This window comes from Lactuca sativa, chromosome 4, assembly GCF_002870075.4.
Source record: "Lactuca sativa cultivar Salinas chromosome 4, Lsat_Salinas_v11, whole genome shotgun sequence".
Taxonomy (NCBI): Eukaryota; Viridiplantae; Streptophyta; class Magnoliopsida; order Asterales; family Asteraceae; genus Lactuca; species Lactuca sativa.
This window is the reverse complement of record NC_056626.2, coordinates 121,194,983-121,212,249: the sequence shown is the minus strand read 5'-3', so window position 1 is coordinate 121,212,249 and position 17,267 is coordinate 121,194,983. Positions and strand designations below refer to the sequence as shown.

At 33.9% G+C, this 17,267-nt stretch overlaps 2 protein-coding genes across 3 annotated transcripts; one reads left to right on the top strand and one right to left on the bottom strand.

Annotated features, from left to right (window-relative positions):
• The first annotated feature begins 6,277 nt into the window (after positions 1–6,277).
• On the top strand, positions 6,278–11,612 carry LOC111899629 (protein kinase STUNTED). Of its 2 annotated transcripts, XM_042901141.2 has the most exons (11): positions 6,278–6,426; positions 6,557–6,977; positions 7,080–7,153; positions 7,322–7,440; positions 7,787–7,902; positions 8,572–9,132; positions 9,218–9,466; positions 10,036–10,199; positions 10,344–10,571; positions 10,807–10,956; positions 11,142–11,612. In XM_042901141.2, exons 2-11 carry the CDS (start codon positions 6,806–6,808, stop codon positions 11,412–11,414), a joined length of 2,106 nt encoding a protein of 701 aa, XP_042757075.1. In that variant the 5' UTR covers positions 6,278–6,426; positions 6,557–6,805; the 3' UTR covers positions 11,415–11,612. The 2 variants fall into 2 exon arrangements, with proteins under 2 accessions (XP_042757075.1, XP_023751239.1); XM_023895471.3 differs by having other exon boundaries at positions 6,283–6,977.
• A 2,775-nt stretch (positions 11,613–14,387) lies between these two features.
• LOC111899630 (WD-40 repeat-containing protein MSI3) lies at positions 14,388–16,598 on the bottom strand. Its single transcript, XM_023895472.3, has 6 exons — positions 16,216–16,598; positions 15,430–15,753; positions 15,184–15,327; positions 14,984–15,108; positions 14,802–14,897; positions 14,388–14,720 (listed from the first exon to the last, which is right to left on the bottom strand). The coding sequence occupies exons 1-6, from the start codon at positions 16,540–16,542 to the stop codon at positions 14,519–14,521; spliced, it is 1,218 nt and encodes a 405-aa protein (XP_023751240.1). The 5' UTR covers positions 16,543–16,598; the 3' UTR covers positions 14,388–14,518.
• Between the last annotated feature and the right edge of the window lie 669 nt (positions 16,599–17,267).

The window sequence follows — 17,267 nt, the reverse complement described above, 5'->3', positions numbered from 1 at the left end:
GGAGTATGCAAGATCCTTAAACAAGGCTTAACGGGGTTTACGGACCTTGCATTGCGAAGCCGGACACTCACATTCATCACACACGAAACCGCTCTCAATCGTTTTCACTCTATCTCTTCTTATCGAGAATCTCTCCCAAATCTCTCTAAGTATGTGAAATCTCTCCCAAATATCTCTTTGTATGAGAAATCTCTCCAAGAATGTCAAATCTCTCTAAGTATGTGAAATCTCTCCTAAATATCTCTTTATATGCGAAATCTCTCCAAAAATGTCAAATCTCTCCCAAATCTCTCTAAGTACGTGAAATCTCTCCCAAATATCTCTTTGTATGAGAAATCTCTCCAAGAATGTCAAATCTCTCCCAAATCTCTCTAAGTATGTGAAATCTCTCCCAAATATCTCTTTGTATGTGAAATCTCTCCAAGAATGTCAAATCTCTCCCAAATCTCTCTAAGTATGTGAAATCTCTCTCAAATCTCTCTCAAAATCTCTCTCAACTTTCTATAATCACTCGGGGCATTCCGACCCTCGAATTTGGCGAAAACAGCCCAAAAGCGGAAGTTTACGCGAAAAACGGACTTGAGGAACCGAAACCCCTCTTAGGACCCGAAAGTCCTCTTAGGAACCGAACCCTTCTGAGCCGAAGGCTGCTGAACCAAACCCGAAAGGTCCTCTCGGGCCCGAACCTCGCATGCCTCACCCGAACCCGAACGTTCAGCATATTTCGAGTCTGACCACTTCCTCTTCTGATGACCTACCGAGCCTTCGCTTCTGATGACCTACCGAACCCTCGCTTCTGAGCCCTTGACCGAGCCCGAGCCCTCGCCTCTTCTTCTGGTTCGCACTTCGCTTCCGGCTCGGGACCAGCAAGGACCGAACCTCGGCCTAGGACCGAGAGGTCTCCCTGGGAATGCCTTTCTTCCCGGTTTTCGACTAATTTCGCGTTTTAGGCCCGTTTTTAATTGTTTTAACATGGGATTTTCACCCAAAACTTTATTTTAACATATAAGGACCCATAATTATTAAATTATCACATTTTTAAGGATAAAACCTTATCCAAAAGAGTGGGTGAAGTACAAAGGTGGAGTGTTGACTTTCCTTTATGTTATGACACAAGCAACCACTCACATACCCACTCCATGTCACTATTCACCACCAGCTCATCCTTAGTCACTTCATGAGTCCTTTCTCATTATTTTCAGCCATTCTCACGCCCTTAGGGCTGGAACATCCACCCTCTCTCCTCACACTTCATTCATTCTCTCATTTTTTCACCAAAAACTACACTCCAAACTCTCTCATCCTTCTCTCTCAAATTCGAGAACTTCAAGGCATACTCCAAGACTTTTCTCCTACGATTAGTAAGTATCATCATCTTTCTTATGATTATTACACATCCTCCTACTCAAAATCATAGATTGCTTACACAAACATCATCACATTCTTGTTAGATCTTCAAATCTTCAAGTGATTCTTCAAGTGTTCTTGGGTTGAACACTTCTCTTCTTCAACACTTACCTACTGAAATCACTCAAGGTGAGTTCATACCCCTACATTTTCATGTTTTCTCAAGTTTTTAGGGGGGGGGGGGTACAAGTTAAAACACCAAGAACATAACTAAACTTTTCTAACAGCCTTCATCAGAAACGTTCAACTCCATTCACGGACTATTTTGGACAACTTAAACATTTTTGTTTTCAAAACTGTTTTAGGTGTAAGTAGTTCAAGTTCTTAGCTTTAAAATGACTACTTGCACATCTCCATACGATTTTTCTATAATTTATGGTGATTTTTACAAAACTGCCTATCATTTCAAACACCAATCCGGACCAGTCTGCAATTATGGACTTTTTCACCCAAGTTGGAGGTCATTAAAAATTATGAGTAAACTAGACACATTTTGGGAACACTCAGAAGTTATGGATTTAGTTTTTGACTTCGTATGATTTTTCTATGGCTTTTCTAAAACAGTGCAGGAAGGTTTAATTTAGTTAACATCATATAACTTTCATAACACTTTGTATTATGTTGAGCAAAGTGTATAATAATAAATTCTAAGTATTAAATGTGTTTCTTTGTTAATTTTATCATCATAAACTGAAAAATTTGTCATTTATAATTAGGATATTCATTCATTTAGAACACGTATATTAAACTATAATGAGCATAGTTTATGGATTCATAGCACAAATGCGTTTCATAAAAGAGTTTCTTATACATTACAAACGTTTTGGATAAACTATAATAGGTATAGTTTATGTATCATTTACTTCTCAAACTTATTTACCAAAGGTTTTCAGTTTAGATCACGTAAATCTGTTAATGAATAAATTTGTGAGTCATTCGCTTCGGGTTACTTCCAAAGTAACCAATTCAAAAAGTCCTGTAAATTGTAACCAGAGTCTCTTGTAGGGAGAACGTGATAGTTGTGTATAGATCTATATTGGGTTTGACAAACCCACACCAGAGCTGCTTGCAACAGCTAGACCGGCAGGTCTGTGGTGACAAGTGTCATTTCAGTTTCGCGACGCCTGAAGAACGTCGCAATTACGAGGCCGTCTAAGTCAAGTATGGTTATGATAGCTCACATGTGGTATTAACAATCATAAGATTTACGGGTTCTAACTTTAAATTAGCGAGTTATGTCTAATTAGCTCACTGAAATTACTTTAAGTATGGAAAAATACTTGTACGTCTTCATATTAAAAAGGGTTTTATGTTCATTTAAAATCACTTTTTATATCAATTACAAATATCGTTGTATATTTTTAGTCTTAGTATTTAAGACTACACACCATTCATTACGAGAGTTTTTCTCAAATCAGAAAGGGTTTTATGCCGATTTAAAACCACGTTTATATCATTAACTATGGAAATTTACTTGTTCATTCTCGGTCTTGGTATTTAGGACCACATAACTTTTATAAGGAAAATATTGGATTTTTCTGGGTAACATACATCTCTTTACAAAGATCAATTTTCAAACTCTTACTGTCAAAAGCTTATGAACTCATCAACCTTTGTGTTGACACTTTTCAAAACTACTTGTATTCTCAGGAATTCAGTGAAAATAGGAAATCAACAACGTTTTGAGGATGGGACGATAAATCGTCAAACAGTTCATTTTGTATCATAATGTAATTGATTCGAATCATGTAGACATATACTTTAGTGTAACTTTTTCAATTATATTTATGATGGTTGTATTTACTTTGAGCACTATTATACTCGTTGTTGTGATACTCTACATGAAGTCCTCCACCCCCGGACGTTTCCTCCATCCTTGGTTTGGGGGTGTGACAGGAAGCGTGTCAAATCAAACCGGTTCCAAAATCGAAAACCAGGTAAAAACCGGACCCGGAACCGGTAGAACCGAACTGGTAGAACCGTCGGGTCGGTTCGGTTCTTGATTTTGGCCAAGTCGGTTCCCGGTTCGGGTTCGGGTCCGGGTCGGGTCGGGTCGGTTCCGGTCGGTTCGGTCCTTTTGCTCATGCCTATTGGTCACACTCGATCGATATGTATTATATTTTCTAATGAGCTAGCTTGATAGTGTTAGGCTTTAGTTTGATATATTGGAACAGATACAATATAAATTCTCACTGATTTGGTGATTATTTCTAGTGACTTAATAGTGTGTTGGATTGCTGCCATTTACATTAATTTATTTTTATGTTCCATTTTACATGTTTTTGCAACCAACTTCCAGAGTATTAATTTAGTCAAATCTCCATAGTCGGTCCTACTTCTGGAAGTAAGTAGTTATTTAAGATTGTCATGTAGTATTACTAGTTTGTTCATGGTGATGAACATAGCATGGATATGTGACTAATACTCATGAGTTCTTAAATGGAGATTAAGTATTAGAGATTAAGTATTGGAGTAACCTGCACTTAAAATATTACTTCATGTAAATTGTCACAAACAATTCTAGGATGATAATATCTTATGTTCTTTAAACAGAAATGCATGAGACTTTAGTTTTGCATGCTTTATGCATTGTTTTCTCCGATGTTTTTTGTAATTAGCAGCTATACAGGGAATGTCCAGATATAACATGATGAGTGAGCAAGGTCTATATAGTTGAAGTTTATTTTTTTCGTTCTTCCCTAACAACATAAGGAATATTTATGGGCCCCTTAATGATTTGGTATTGATATCAAATGCTTGGCCAAGATCTAATTGAGTTGATTAGATCAATTGTACAGTCTAATGTGGTCATCACAAATCTCTATCGAGAAACATAAGCTTGAACACTGAGATTAAATTGCTTCCATTTCTCATATTCATATAGATATTGTGTAAAACAAAGGAGTATTTGATCACTAATCTAAGGGTTGTTTCATAGCTAATTCGTATAAGTAAAACAGTTGTATTGGATAGTAGACTCTCTATCTATTATTAGGAAATATTAGACCATACATTGTTTGGGACTTATGCAAGTGGGAGACTGTTGGAAATAGTGTCTACGGTCACAACAATTTGGTAATATTATTATTAATAGTAGAGTCATTTTGGGTTATACGCAATGACATATTTAAGCAATAATTGACAAGAGAGAATAAATATGATGTAGTTTGATAATTTATTAGTGATTAATAAATTAATAGAAACTTGTAGATCTTAAAGGGTTTAAAGTGTAAGATTTAAGATTCAAATCTTAGGGATAATTACTTAATAACCAAGTAATTATCCAATAAGAACTCTTAACCCTACCTTATAAATAAAGGACCCTAAAAAGGATTTGTAATTAATTTCATTCTACCATTTGGTTTTAACTTCATCCAATCTCTCTAATCCCGCTCTTCCAAAGAACTCGATGAGTTCTTCTTAGCATGTGACGCATCTGCCGATCAGCAACCTATTTAATTACCATTTTGGTGTTCAAGTGTTTTCACCAACAATGGGTTGATCAGGTGATTGTTGTGTTGTTTCTTGGATATGACTACAAGAGATGAATCTTAGTTTGGATTATGTACATCCATATAAGTGGTTAGAACTAGAAAAACAGTGTTGCAAGGGTATGTTTTTGGTTTTAGCTCACTTTGTTAATTTTGTTGCATTAGATTTTGTGAACATGTGATCCTCTTGTGGGATATGTGTTTTTGTGTTTGCTTCGTTGTCTTTGTGGCTCTTTGATTGTATGTGCATATTTCATCATATATCTTACTTTCTTACCTAGGAAATCGAAAATGTAGTAAAAAAACAGAGGCATTACCATATATGTTCCCAACCTCAATGTACTAATTTAGAGGTCGTAAACTTCACATTAGTTTGCCTTAATGTCAGATCTCATAAAAACATAGGAAAACTTAAATGCTAACTTGTTGGAAAACAAAGACGTCGAAACGGTAACTAGGGTTCTAATACGAAGAAGATGAAAAGAATGTCGATGAAATTTTGAGTGACACTGATCAATTCAAATTCATATGGGGGTGATGGTTTCGTAACGACGTTGATAGAATATGAGAGAGGTGAGAGGTGAAAAATACATACTTATCCTCATGTGAAGGCACGTGTTTAACCAAACAGATGGTTTTTAACGGGAGTTATAGGCATGGATCAAATCCACAATTAAACCTATAGCGTTTGTCTTTAAAATTTATAATTTATATCAATAACAAAACTAAATACACCGTTATTGACATAAGGGAGATCTCATGTTCAAACCTTGGGGGTTTCGATGGCCGAAAAAAGGTGGTCAAAGGAGTTTCTAAAAGAGTTGTTTAGTATTATTGCCTAAAACAAGCATTCTCCCCTAAACTTCGTAGTAAATATAGGAGAGTCGCAATAGAAGGAACATTTATAAAAATATTACTTTACAATAAAAATATAATGACAATATGACATTGGCTACTTACGAAAGCAAAGAAAGGAACATTTGAATATTAATATTACAAAGAAGATTCAAATCTTTCAAAAGACTCCTGCCGATCAAAGGTCAATAATGGTAGTTAAACATTAACGGGTATGGTGGTTGCTGGTCTCCCGTTCTTATCTCAAACATATTACTGTTAACAAACTGTTTTTCACGCAGACGTCAATTTTGAATAAATTTTACATTTATAGAAACGTTAAATTTATCAGACTCACCTCTCGAATTAAATGCCACCATGAAACTGGTGAAAATTTTTAATCGATTTCACCTTTTTTCGCGGGAAACCTTTCAAGTCCGCCGACGCTTTCTTCAATTCTGTCCCCTCCATACGCCTCTCGTTTTCAAGCTCTTTGTATTTTAATCAGAAACCCCATTTGAATTGACCAATTTTTGGTTAAATTAATATATAGAAATAGAAACGTAATCGAGATAAATCGGATTTTAAATAATTTCTTTGATAGTTGGAGTAGGTGGGTTCGATTCGTTTTGGGGCAACTTCATCAAATTTCGATTAAAGATGGAGTTGCATCACAAATCGTTCATTGTTTTAGGTAATTAGTTTACTATTTCTTTTTCTTTTTTGTTTTTTTCTTTTTGTTTGTTTCCCCCAATTCCACATTCTTTAATTTAATTTCTCCTTTTGTGGGTAGGTTTTTTCTTTGATTTTTAAATTTTTTACAGGTGGGGCTTCCTTGAGAATATTATATCTCTTGGAATTTAGCGAAAAACCCACGGATTTTGAGATCTTTATAGTTCGAATTTCGCAGATAAGAGGTTCCATTCTAGTGGGAGACTGCATTTCTTCTTCTTTTTCTTCTTGTTTTTAGTACATGGCTCTGCAAATTTAGGATCAAATTAGAAAATGTTTGAGGAAGAATTTGCAGGGTGTTGATTGAGGGAAAAAAAAGGGAAAATTGATCATCATAAAAAATGACATTTGAGGCTGTAGATCATAATCATAATCATCAAGGTGTTGAAACGAAGAATGTTTTGGTGGGAATTCGATTTGATGAATGTGGTAGAGAGCTTCTTGATTGGGCTATGGTGAAAGTTGCAGATGCAGGTGATCGTGTAATCGCCATTAACGTTTGTCATAATTCAGGTAACTTTTTCTTTTTCCTTTTTTTTATTTTCTTGAATATGATGTGGTTCTTGTTAAAGGATTTATTTTTTTTAATATTCAAATTACTTTAATGTTTTACAGACTCTGTATCAAAGTACAAGAGTTTGTTGGATGATTATTTGGCCGATTATGAAGGCCTTTGTGACCAAAAACAGGTATTGTTTTTCAATATGTTAAACTTGTTACAATGGTCTCAAGTAGACCAAGGCGTCTTGTGCAGTGCACCAAGGCCGCCATCATGTGCATCAAAGTAGCAACATCCGGTTGCTGTTTGATGCACAAGGATATTTGAATTTTGAATTTTGAACATGTTTTTTTTTCAGGTTGACCTTACGGGTCAAATAGTGAGAGGGAATTCAATACGGAAAGTTTTGGTTAAAGAAGCGAAGTTTTATTCTGCAGCCGCTGTTATTGTTGGGGTTAACAAGGTTAAGGCTTTTGGGTAAGTGAATGTTTTTAAACAAAATCATTTTTCTATTTCAAGAAAATGAGTCTTTTTGAATGAAAATTTTTAATTTAAAGTATCAAACACATGGTGTACTTTGGAGATTGTGCCTATTCAAAAAAAAAGTTGTTCCTTTTTTTGTATCAATGTTATAAAAGACTTTAATACTTTTGAAAATTTTGTAAAAAGTGGAGTTATTAAAACCTTATTTCCCTTTTTTTACATTAAGTAAAAAAAATATATTCATATATGGTTTACCACATTAAATCAAGTTTACTATTAAGTTTATCAAGTAAAAAAAAAAAAAAACATCATTTAATACTTTTACTTATGTTATTTGAAGGTGTTGGCTTTCAATTGCTAAATATTGTGCAAAGAAACTACCTTTAGCAACTGAAGTTTTGGCTCTCCATAATGGGAAAGTTGTTTTCAAGAGGTTTTCCAATGGCCAACTTTCAGGTATTTTTATTTGGTACATCCCTTACATAACTTAAAATCAAGTCATGTTAGGCGATACGCATGCCATGATTAGGTTCATGTTACAATCTGATGATCCTAATTTATGCAAGTTTTATTTTTAAAAAACGTGTCTTTTTTTTCGTTTATGATCTTATACTAAAGTTTTCTGACATTTTTACCAATCACAAATGTGATCAAATCAAGAATTTCCAAAAAAAAAAAGGCAAATAATGATAGAGAAATCTACATGAGGCATGAGTTTTTACTTTATGACAAAAACTACATGCATAAAAGCAAGAAATAACAATGTATTTTTATTGATTTGTTTATTATAACATCTTAATTTTGTTTCGTGTTATAGCAATATCAACCAAATAAATAAACACAAAGCAAGTTAGTTGCTATAATTGCTATTTTTCAAAGTTTAATGTTCTAAAGTGCTTTAATTTGGTAGATTTTTCCATTCTATCTTTTTTTCTCCATCGAACATTTACATAACCTTTACTGAGACGCATCTTTAATGACCATACTCATGTTACTATCATGTGATATGTTAGGATTATTATATCAAATCTTTATCGTATCTCAAGACTACAACACATCAAACATTAAATACCAAATCTCAATATCTACCTCCTTTTAATTATATATTAATTATTTTCTAAAAAGGGTCAATGCGAGATCCGAGGCCAAGTTTCTACTTAATCGGCAACTCCAATTTGAAAGACACCCAGTCGGAGTTTTGCTACTCCGAGGCCTCTGAAATGGGAAGACACAGCTCCGAAGAGATCAAAAGCCTAAAAGATGAAGAATTAGACCCTTTCGAACTGCGGAAGAAAGCTCTGAGCTCTGTTTCTGTTGTGATCGAGGATTTTGCCCATCAAAGACCCGGATGGCCTCTTCTCCGAGCAAACACCGTGTTAACGCCGTCGGCAATGGAGGCTAGAAAAATGTCGGTGGTGAAGTGGGTGATGAATTTGCCGAACAGGTCCACGCCGGGGACTCCAAGAACGCCGTCGTCGAATAGTGAAATTAGCCCTAAAAGCATGGCGTCGGATTCTAGGTCGGAATCTAGTTTGTTCACAAACACGAGCAATGAGAGTGGAACTCCGATCGATAAAAGCCATGAGTTGCCGGAAATTTTGAATCTTTTACTCAAAACTAATCCGTCTCGATGCCAATGGTTTGGGTTTGATCTACTTAGAGCCTCAACATCTAACTTTTCGTCAGGTAATTTTACTGAGTTTCTTGATTTTGAATGTAGATTTTTAAGAAAATTAGCAAAAGTGATTAAAAATCGTCTTTTTAATTACAGAGAATTTGATCGGGAAAGGTGGTTGTCATCGTGTATATAAAGGGAGGTTTCCTGATGGAAAAATGGTGGCTGTGAAGATCAGAAGGTCATCAAGAGAAGCATGGAAAGATTATATTCTGGAAATCGACATTATGACTTCGCTAAATCATGAAAACATCACACCTCTTTTAGGGGTATGCGTGGAAGAAGATAACTTGATTTCTGTTTATGATCTCGTGCCTAGAGGAAATTTAGAGGACAATATACATGGTAAGTTTCTTTCAAAAAAAGATATTTTTTAAATTTTTTAAATTTACTACAATTTTCTTTTAGGGGTGAAAAAAGTACATACTATTATTTGTACTTGTACTTTAAACCATTGATTTATGGTTTTACCCATAGAACTATTCTTTTTATTGATTCGTCCATTAAAATATTATTTTTGTCGTTTTAGCTACTAAATATTATTTAATGAACAACTACTAGTCTTTTGGCTAAATCGATAATTGCAAATTTTATGTACTTTAACCATTTTCAAAACTGGATAACCAAGAAAATTATTGTTTTTTAAACCGTAAAAAAACATGATGATTTAATTTAAAAAAAAAATGATGATTTAATTACTATAGAAAATAGCTAGAGGCTATTTGATAATAAATGGTGAAAATTCGTTGTGCTTTTTTTTTTTCGTACCATGCCCTTAATTAGTTTATGATTTTATACGACCCTATTAACTACAACAATTAAATTTGTCCTCGATCATTGCTCTTGTTCTTGGTAAAATTTGATCTAATTGATTAAAAAAAATAACGATTTTGCTCTTTCTTTTCTGTATCTAGGTGCCACGAAGGAGAAATCGATTTTATCATGGGAAATAAGATTGAATATAGCCATTAAAGTTGCTGAAGCTTTAAACTATTTGCATAAAGAATGTCCTCGGCCTGTCATTCATCGTGACATCAAATCTTCCAACATTCTTCTCTCAGAAGAATTTGAGCCTCAGGTTTGTACCATACCATCTATCTAGCACACGTTCACTAATGGGCCGGGCCGGGTTAGGCCTGGCCCATGTGCGTACTGTGCACCTGTATCTAGTAACTTTTTCTGGAATCTAACCGTGATTCGGTTTGTTGAATTCTTTTTGCAGTTATCGGATTTTGGGCTTGCGATATGGGGACCCACAAGTTTACCATTCTTAAGTCATAGTGATGTAGTTGGAACATTTGGGTATCTTGCTCCAGAGTACTTTATGTATGGCAAAGTTAGTGAAAAAATTGATGTTTACTCTTTCGGTGTTGTTCTCTTGGAACTTTTGACCAGAAAAAGACCGATTAGTTCAGATCCCATTAAAGGCGAAGATAGTTTGGTCATGTGGGTAAGAATCTTTCTTGAAACCTTGTAAATAGGCTATTTGTCGATAAGGGTATTTACGTCTTTTGCACATACAAGAGATTGTGAGTGAGTCCCTCTCCCACCTTTTTTTCAAAAACGTTGGAATTTTTGTTACAATGCATGCCAAAACCAGTATAACTTGTTGAGGGTAACAAACGGAGTCCTAGGCTCATTGTTTTTTGGGGTTTTTCTAATTATATTATATGTATATAATGTAGGCAAAACCGAAGCTAGAAAAGGGAGATCTAGCAAGCATATTAGATGTCGATTTGGACAAAGAAGTCAACAAAAATCAAATAGTTCGAATGGCTCTAGCTGCAACACTTTGTCTCACAAGATCAGCTAGAAGGCGTCCCACAATGAACGAGGTTTGAGAAAACATCTATTCATGCTTATAATATCCACTACCTTGCATTTGTTACACCATACACGGCTTAAACAAGCTCTCTAGGGCTATTTTCATTTGTTACACCTTATCTTTTTAGAAGGAAAAGTCATAAACTCTATTTTTTGTAGGAAATTTTATGACATTTTCTGTTTTGTTTGTCTTTAGGTCTTAAACATTTTAAGAGGGGAGCATGATTTGGACAAGAAGTCAACTCAAAACGATTTGGAATTGTTGTGTACTAATGAAGATCATGACGATGATGATGATGATGATGAAGTTTATCCGGAATCAAATGCGGAGTCTCACTTGAGTCTTGCGTTTCTTGATGTTGATGATAAGTCAACATCATTTGGTAGTGTGGATGTAAATCAACACACACGGCATACATTAGAAGGATACTTGAGGGGAAGGTGGAGCCCGTCTTCGAGCATGGATTAGGTTTGTTTTTGTGTGGTGTGGTGAAAATTCTTCGGGTTTTTTTGTGAAGAATGTAGATAGTTTTGTATAGCTTGAGAATGTATACGAAGGGGAAAAAAGAACGTGCACCCGATGATGAGGTGTTGTGTGTTTTTACGAATCGAGATGTAAACGTGAGAGATTTTCTAGTGAATTGAGAATTTGTGGTTTTCATTCAAATTTGTCTCGATAGTGTTTGTTACACAAGACAAAAGGCGCACAATATATATTACGCTTAGTATGAATTATATCAGCACCACAAACAATTCATTATTCATGTCACTAAGACAAAAATTGTAATTATATCTTCAAAACGAAAATTGTAATTGTATCTTCAAATGAGGTGGAAGATGACTTGTTCTTAGCCTTTCATGTATAAAAAAGCATGACTGTCTTCCTTATTTTATAATTATAAATAGATCTAGAAACTAAAAAGTCTAGTGTGGTTATATCTTTTGTCTCGAGTAACCAAATTTTTATTTGGTCATATTTTTATGTTATATATCCTTATTCATACCAAAATATATTTATATAATAAAAGGTAACAAAAAGTAGACTTAGAATTTTGTTTTTTTTTAAACATGCGCAAAACAAAATACCAAATGCTAATGGATATGTTGAATGATAACAGGTTAATGACTTGGTAGGTAACCAATGGTTCTTCATTTACATATTTGGTCATTTTCTTTTTCTTTATACACTATATACCACTAACTGAATTTTTTTGTTCAAAAAACAATATTATAACCGGATAATCAAAATTACTTGCTTATATGGCATCTACGTAGCAATAGTTTAGGTTTAGTCACTTGAGATTGTAAAACAAACTCTCTTTTCATATACATAGTGGATCATTTTCTTTTTTGTACACCATATATCATTATCTCAATAAACAACATTTTTACCAACAGTATATCGTATGTCGGTTACATCTCTTATTATGAAATTGAGATGACTAAATAATGCGGAAAAATGTTTGTTCGTGTTCGTTCATTTAAGTTTAATCGACCAAACAAACAAACACAAACATAAAAACGAACGAATTTTCTTCTTCATGTTTGGTCTTTTAACAATCACTTTATATGCTTTCATTCTTTTATGTTGGTTAAGATGTTAAACGGACATAAACAATCATAAATAAACAAACATAAAAACATAAACGAACATATATGAACAATAGAACTCTTTATAAGACTATTATATAAAGTCATCCAGATGATATATTTTACTCATTCCTTCATCTCTTTCCTTTTCTTTATCCTTGGGGATTTTCAGCCATTTAACCATTTTCCATATAATCGAGTTACATTACTATACAAAGTTATACCTTATGATTTTTTCGCACCGGGATTTCCACTTATATTTGTGTTCTTGGTCTTCTTTCATTTTGCTTCTTGTGATCATCATAATATTTTGTTTTGCTTCTTGTTGTCATCAACTCATCATATTTATGTAAGGGTCGAAAATACCATCTAATGTGGAGTTAATTGTTTGGCTCTCAAGTTAGCTATTTATTAGGGATGTTTCCTATTTGTTAGGGATTTTAGAGTATCATTGAGATATTGAGATTTTGTTAAGACTATTATATAAAGTCATCTAAATGTTATATTTTACTTATTCCTTCGTCTCCATTATTTTCCTTTCCCTTTGAGATTTTTAGCCATGGAACATTTTCCTTTATAGTTGAGCTACATTAATATACAAGTTGTGTCTTGTGTTTTTTTGGACATGGTTTTCACTTATATTTGTGTTGTTATTATTATTATTATTATTATTATTATTATTATTATTATTATTATTATTATTTTGCTTCTTGTGATTAGGGTTGTAAACAAACTAACGTTCAACAAACCGTTCAATGGAAAGTTTGTTTAAATTTTTTTATTTAATAAATGAACACAAATGAATAAGATTTTTCGTTCATGGTCTGGTTAGTTTATTTATGTTCATAAACATCTATTCATATTTGTTTATATTTGGTCATTTATATTCGTTCATTTGTGTTCATTTAAACTACTCGCATTAGCAATTAAACTCAACACAACTATCTATTATATATATATATATATATATATATATATATATATATATATATATATATATATATATATATATATATATATATATATATATATATATGTCGCTCTATTTTGTTTTTTATTTTTAAGAAAATAAAATCTCATTTATAGATATAAAATTTTGTTTAAATCAAAATGATACAGACTAATGGGAGTTTTTTAGATCTCTTGGGAGCTTTTAGTTATAAAAATAAAATTACGCTACAGTTTCTTATCTTTGTTTAAACAAAAAAAACTCTAAATCCAAAAATGACTCCTAAGTACGATCATAGAAGTGAAGACGGTCAACTTTTATAGTTTTTTATTGAATGTTTATGTTCAATTGTTCATTTATGTTTTACATGTACACTCATTTATGATCATTCTTTTATTTTGCACCTTAACAAACATGAACAAGAAAACTTGTTCTTTTATCTCTTTGTGTTTATTTGTTTTTTAAGTTAAAACATAAACAAATCATTTTTTGTTCGAGTATAATTTGTTTACAGCCTACTTGTGATCATCGTATCTATAACAATATAACAAGTGAACTCTTTGTGAGGTACTCTATAAAAATTGATGTTTACTCTTTCAACGTGGTTCTCTTGGAACTTTTGAGCAGAAAAAGTCCATTGACTTAAGGCCCGTAAAAGTCAAAGATAGTTGGGTCATGTGATGTGAGTAACAATCTATCTTAAACAATTTTCTTGAAACCTTTGTAAAATCACCTTGTTTAGGGCAATTAGGTCTTTTACAAATATAAGAGATTGTAAATTAGCCCCTCCCCCAACTTATTCCAAATGGGGCGTTATGATCATTGCTTTTTTAGTTTTCCTAATTATGTTATAAATTAAAAGTCAGCCTTTTGTTATTGTGTAATTGCTACAACTCAATTCACTAACAAAACAACACAATTCTACGCATACATAACACTATGACACACACAATACAACATCGACATTCATGTTTCTTGAAATCCACTACTAATTTTCATTTTCAAGCACATAAATAGTAACTGAAAATTTGAATTTAAATGCCATCATCTTCATGATAAATACTTTCAGCCATTTGCCAAACCTGCAACGCATTATCTTCAGCCACACTAGAAATCACCCATGGCTCATTTTTGTTCCATGAAAAGTCTGATATTTTTGCCTTGTGTCCACCATGAGAGAACAAAAGCTCTGGTGGGCCATCTTCAGTTTCACCTTCCAGCTGTTCATCTCCAATCCTGAAACTCAGAATATGTGTTTAGAAGAAATGGAAGGAGAAGGGCATTCATGTCTTTTGACATGTGTATCAGTTTAAGTACCTGTTTAGGTCCCACACCATCAGCCTTCTGTCATCAGCAGAAGATGCAATCACAGTTTCATGGTTTGGGTCCCACTCAACTTGGAATACCTCCTCCCTGTATATTAATTTTTTTATGAAATTATATAAAGAAAACATAAAAATAAAAAAATAAAAAAAAAATAAAAAAAGTAAGAAGCATACGTATGACTACTCAAAACATGAAGTGGTGATGTTAGTTTCCTCATGTCGAAAAGCCCAACTGTTGTATCTGAAGATGCTGTAGCCAAAACCCACTCATTGAATGGATTAAAAGATAAATAATTCACCTGGAAATTATTATAAATGTCATTAGAAAACTGAAAAAGAAAAGCTATTAATATAATAAAAAAGTAAAGTTTTACCTCTTTCTCATGAACTACAACAGATTGTTCATGTTTATTTGTGCGTAAATCCCAAATCATTAGCTTACAATCATCCCCAACAGATCCAAATAAGCTTTCATTCTTCAAATGCCATGATACATCTTCAACTAAACTCCCATGATCCTGCATTAATACTTATCATTTAATTTCATATGCAAGAATTATTAACACTCACTGATAAACCATAAATGATAAAACCTAAGTAATGAAAGATACAAAAACTACCTCATAAATGTATTTGGCATCAAGAACTTTATTTGAAGGCATTGCAGACACATCCCATAAACATATTTTACAATCATTAGAGCCACTCAAGAGATACCCTTCTTTAAAAGGGCTCCATGAAAGCCCATAACCTTCTTTTTCATGACCCCTTAACTTTGCATCAGGTTCACAAGAGCCTCCTTCATCATTTAAAAGTTGTTTTGTGGAATCAAATACATAGACTTCAGAAGAACTTGTCTTTGCTGCAATAATTGATGGGTTTTGTGGCATACATCGTGCCCGATTTACTTCTCCATCAACATGAATCTTTTGAATTATCTCTACCTATAAGCATTTGAGAAAAAAAATTAGGCTAATGGCAAGAATCAGCAATGTAGTTTTGTTGATTTGTTTAATATAATGATGTCATAGTAAACAAATGAATGCATAGTAAGTTGATGTTTCTTGGATTTAGCCCTAAAATGTAATCAATGGATGAAAGTGCTCTAACAAAATTGACACATCCTTCGGATCCAAATTCCATTTGCAAGATTTTTATTATTTTGTATTGAAAGTTTCTTATACTAGAGTGGGCTACACTTTTTGAGGTACCACTCTGCATCATATCAACTACAAATCTTCGGATCCTAAAAACGTTTGTAAGATTGATACTTTTCTAAAATTTAAGTGTGGGAATCCAACAATTTACTTATCTACACAATTCAAAAATAGAAATTCCAGTGTGGAACACAGATTATTGTACCGATTCGGGTAGAAATATAGCATAAGAACAAGCGATCGACTGACCTTAGGGATATGAGGGTTTTCGTGATTGGTGTCGAGGGAAGATGAAGGATTAACCGGCAAGAGGACATCTGCGACGAGAAGGAAGTTAGGACTTTCATCGGAGGTATGCGTCCCGAGAATCAGCTTGTGAGTGGCGAAAGAGCCGTCTTTGTAAGGAGACGGCGGTGACGGGAGCCACTGAACGGTTAGTGACGGCCACTCAAGGGAGTGAGAGACGATGAGATCGTATAAGAATGGAGAGTTCTTCTTCCATACACTGAACTCCTCCTCCACTTGGTGATCTTCGCCGGCGCCGGCGCCGGCGCCATCGTCTTCCTCCGTCCTCATTCCTCTCTTTTTCGCTCACTATCAGATTGTTTTCCCGCGTAGGTTTGGAAGTAGAAATGAGGAGCGGCAAACTACAAGCGTTATATGCAAGCTGGAATTGGCTTCAGGCCCATTCAATACACATCGTGGGCTGGATCGATCCATATCTATTTTTATAAAGAGTAAATTACTCCAAAGGTCCTTGTGTTTGGTTCCTAATTTACCTTTTTAATTTGGACGGTATTTTGAACTCGATTTGTTATGTATTTAGTCTCTACTATACATAAAAAGGACAATATTTCCCTTATAATATTATTTTCAGGTTTTTTATTATTTGTTTATTATTTAAAAATATATTTTATAAAATAATACATATGAGTCCCACCACCCAAAACGCACTTGCTTCCCTACTCTTGCACTTTCTACTTAGCACCCTTCCATCTTCACTTGTTATCACCTCCGACTTCCTCTTTCACCCACCTCACCATCGAATCTCCTCGCTCCACTATCTTCACCTGTAACGACCCAAAAATCAAGGGAAATTTTTCATTTTTGAATAACCAAAATACTTTCCACAACCATGAAATCCAAATACAATTGTTTTCAAAATTCGCATCAAATACAATTTTATTTCAAATCATCAAAGTGTCCCATAAAAACACCTGAGAGAGAGTGCACGTCGCACCATCAAGCCTTGCCCTTGCCCTTAGGCTCAGCTGTACTTAAAACAAATCCACAAACTGTAG

Bases quoted from the DNA above. Each gene is read 5' to 3' on its own strand.
- LOC111899630 (XM_023895472.3), bottom strand. From the start codon at position 16,542: ATGAGGACGGAGGAAGACGATGGCGCCGGCGCCGGCGCCGGCGAAGAT. The intron at 14,898-14,983 runs GTATGCTTCTTA...ATTAATATACAG, and splicing joins CATGTTTTGAGTAGTCATAC to GGAGGAGGTATTCCAAGTTG. The intron at 14,721-14,801 runs GTACTTAAACTG...TCTGAGTTTCAG, and splicing joins ATGGTGTGGGACCTAAACAG to GATTGGAGATGAACAGCTGG.
- LOC111899629 (XM_042901141.2), top strand. From the start codon at position 6,806: ATGACATTTGAGGCTGTAGATCATAATCATAATCATCAAGGTGTTGAA. The intron at 9,133-9,217 runs GTAATTTTACTG...TTTTAATTACAG, and splicing joins AACATCTAACTTTTCGTCAG to AGAATTTGATCGGGAAAGGT. The intron at 9,467-10,035 runs GTAAGTTTCTTT...TTCTGTATCTAG, and splicing joins TTTAGAGGACAATATACATG to GTGCCACGAAGGAGAAATCG.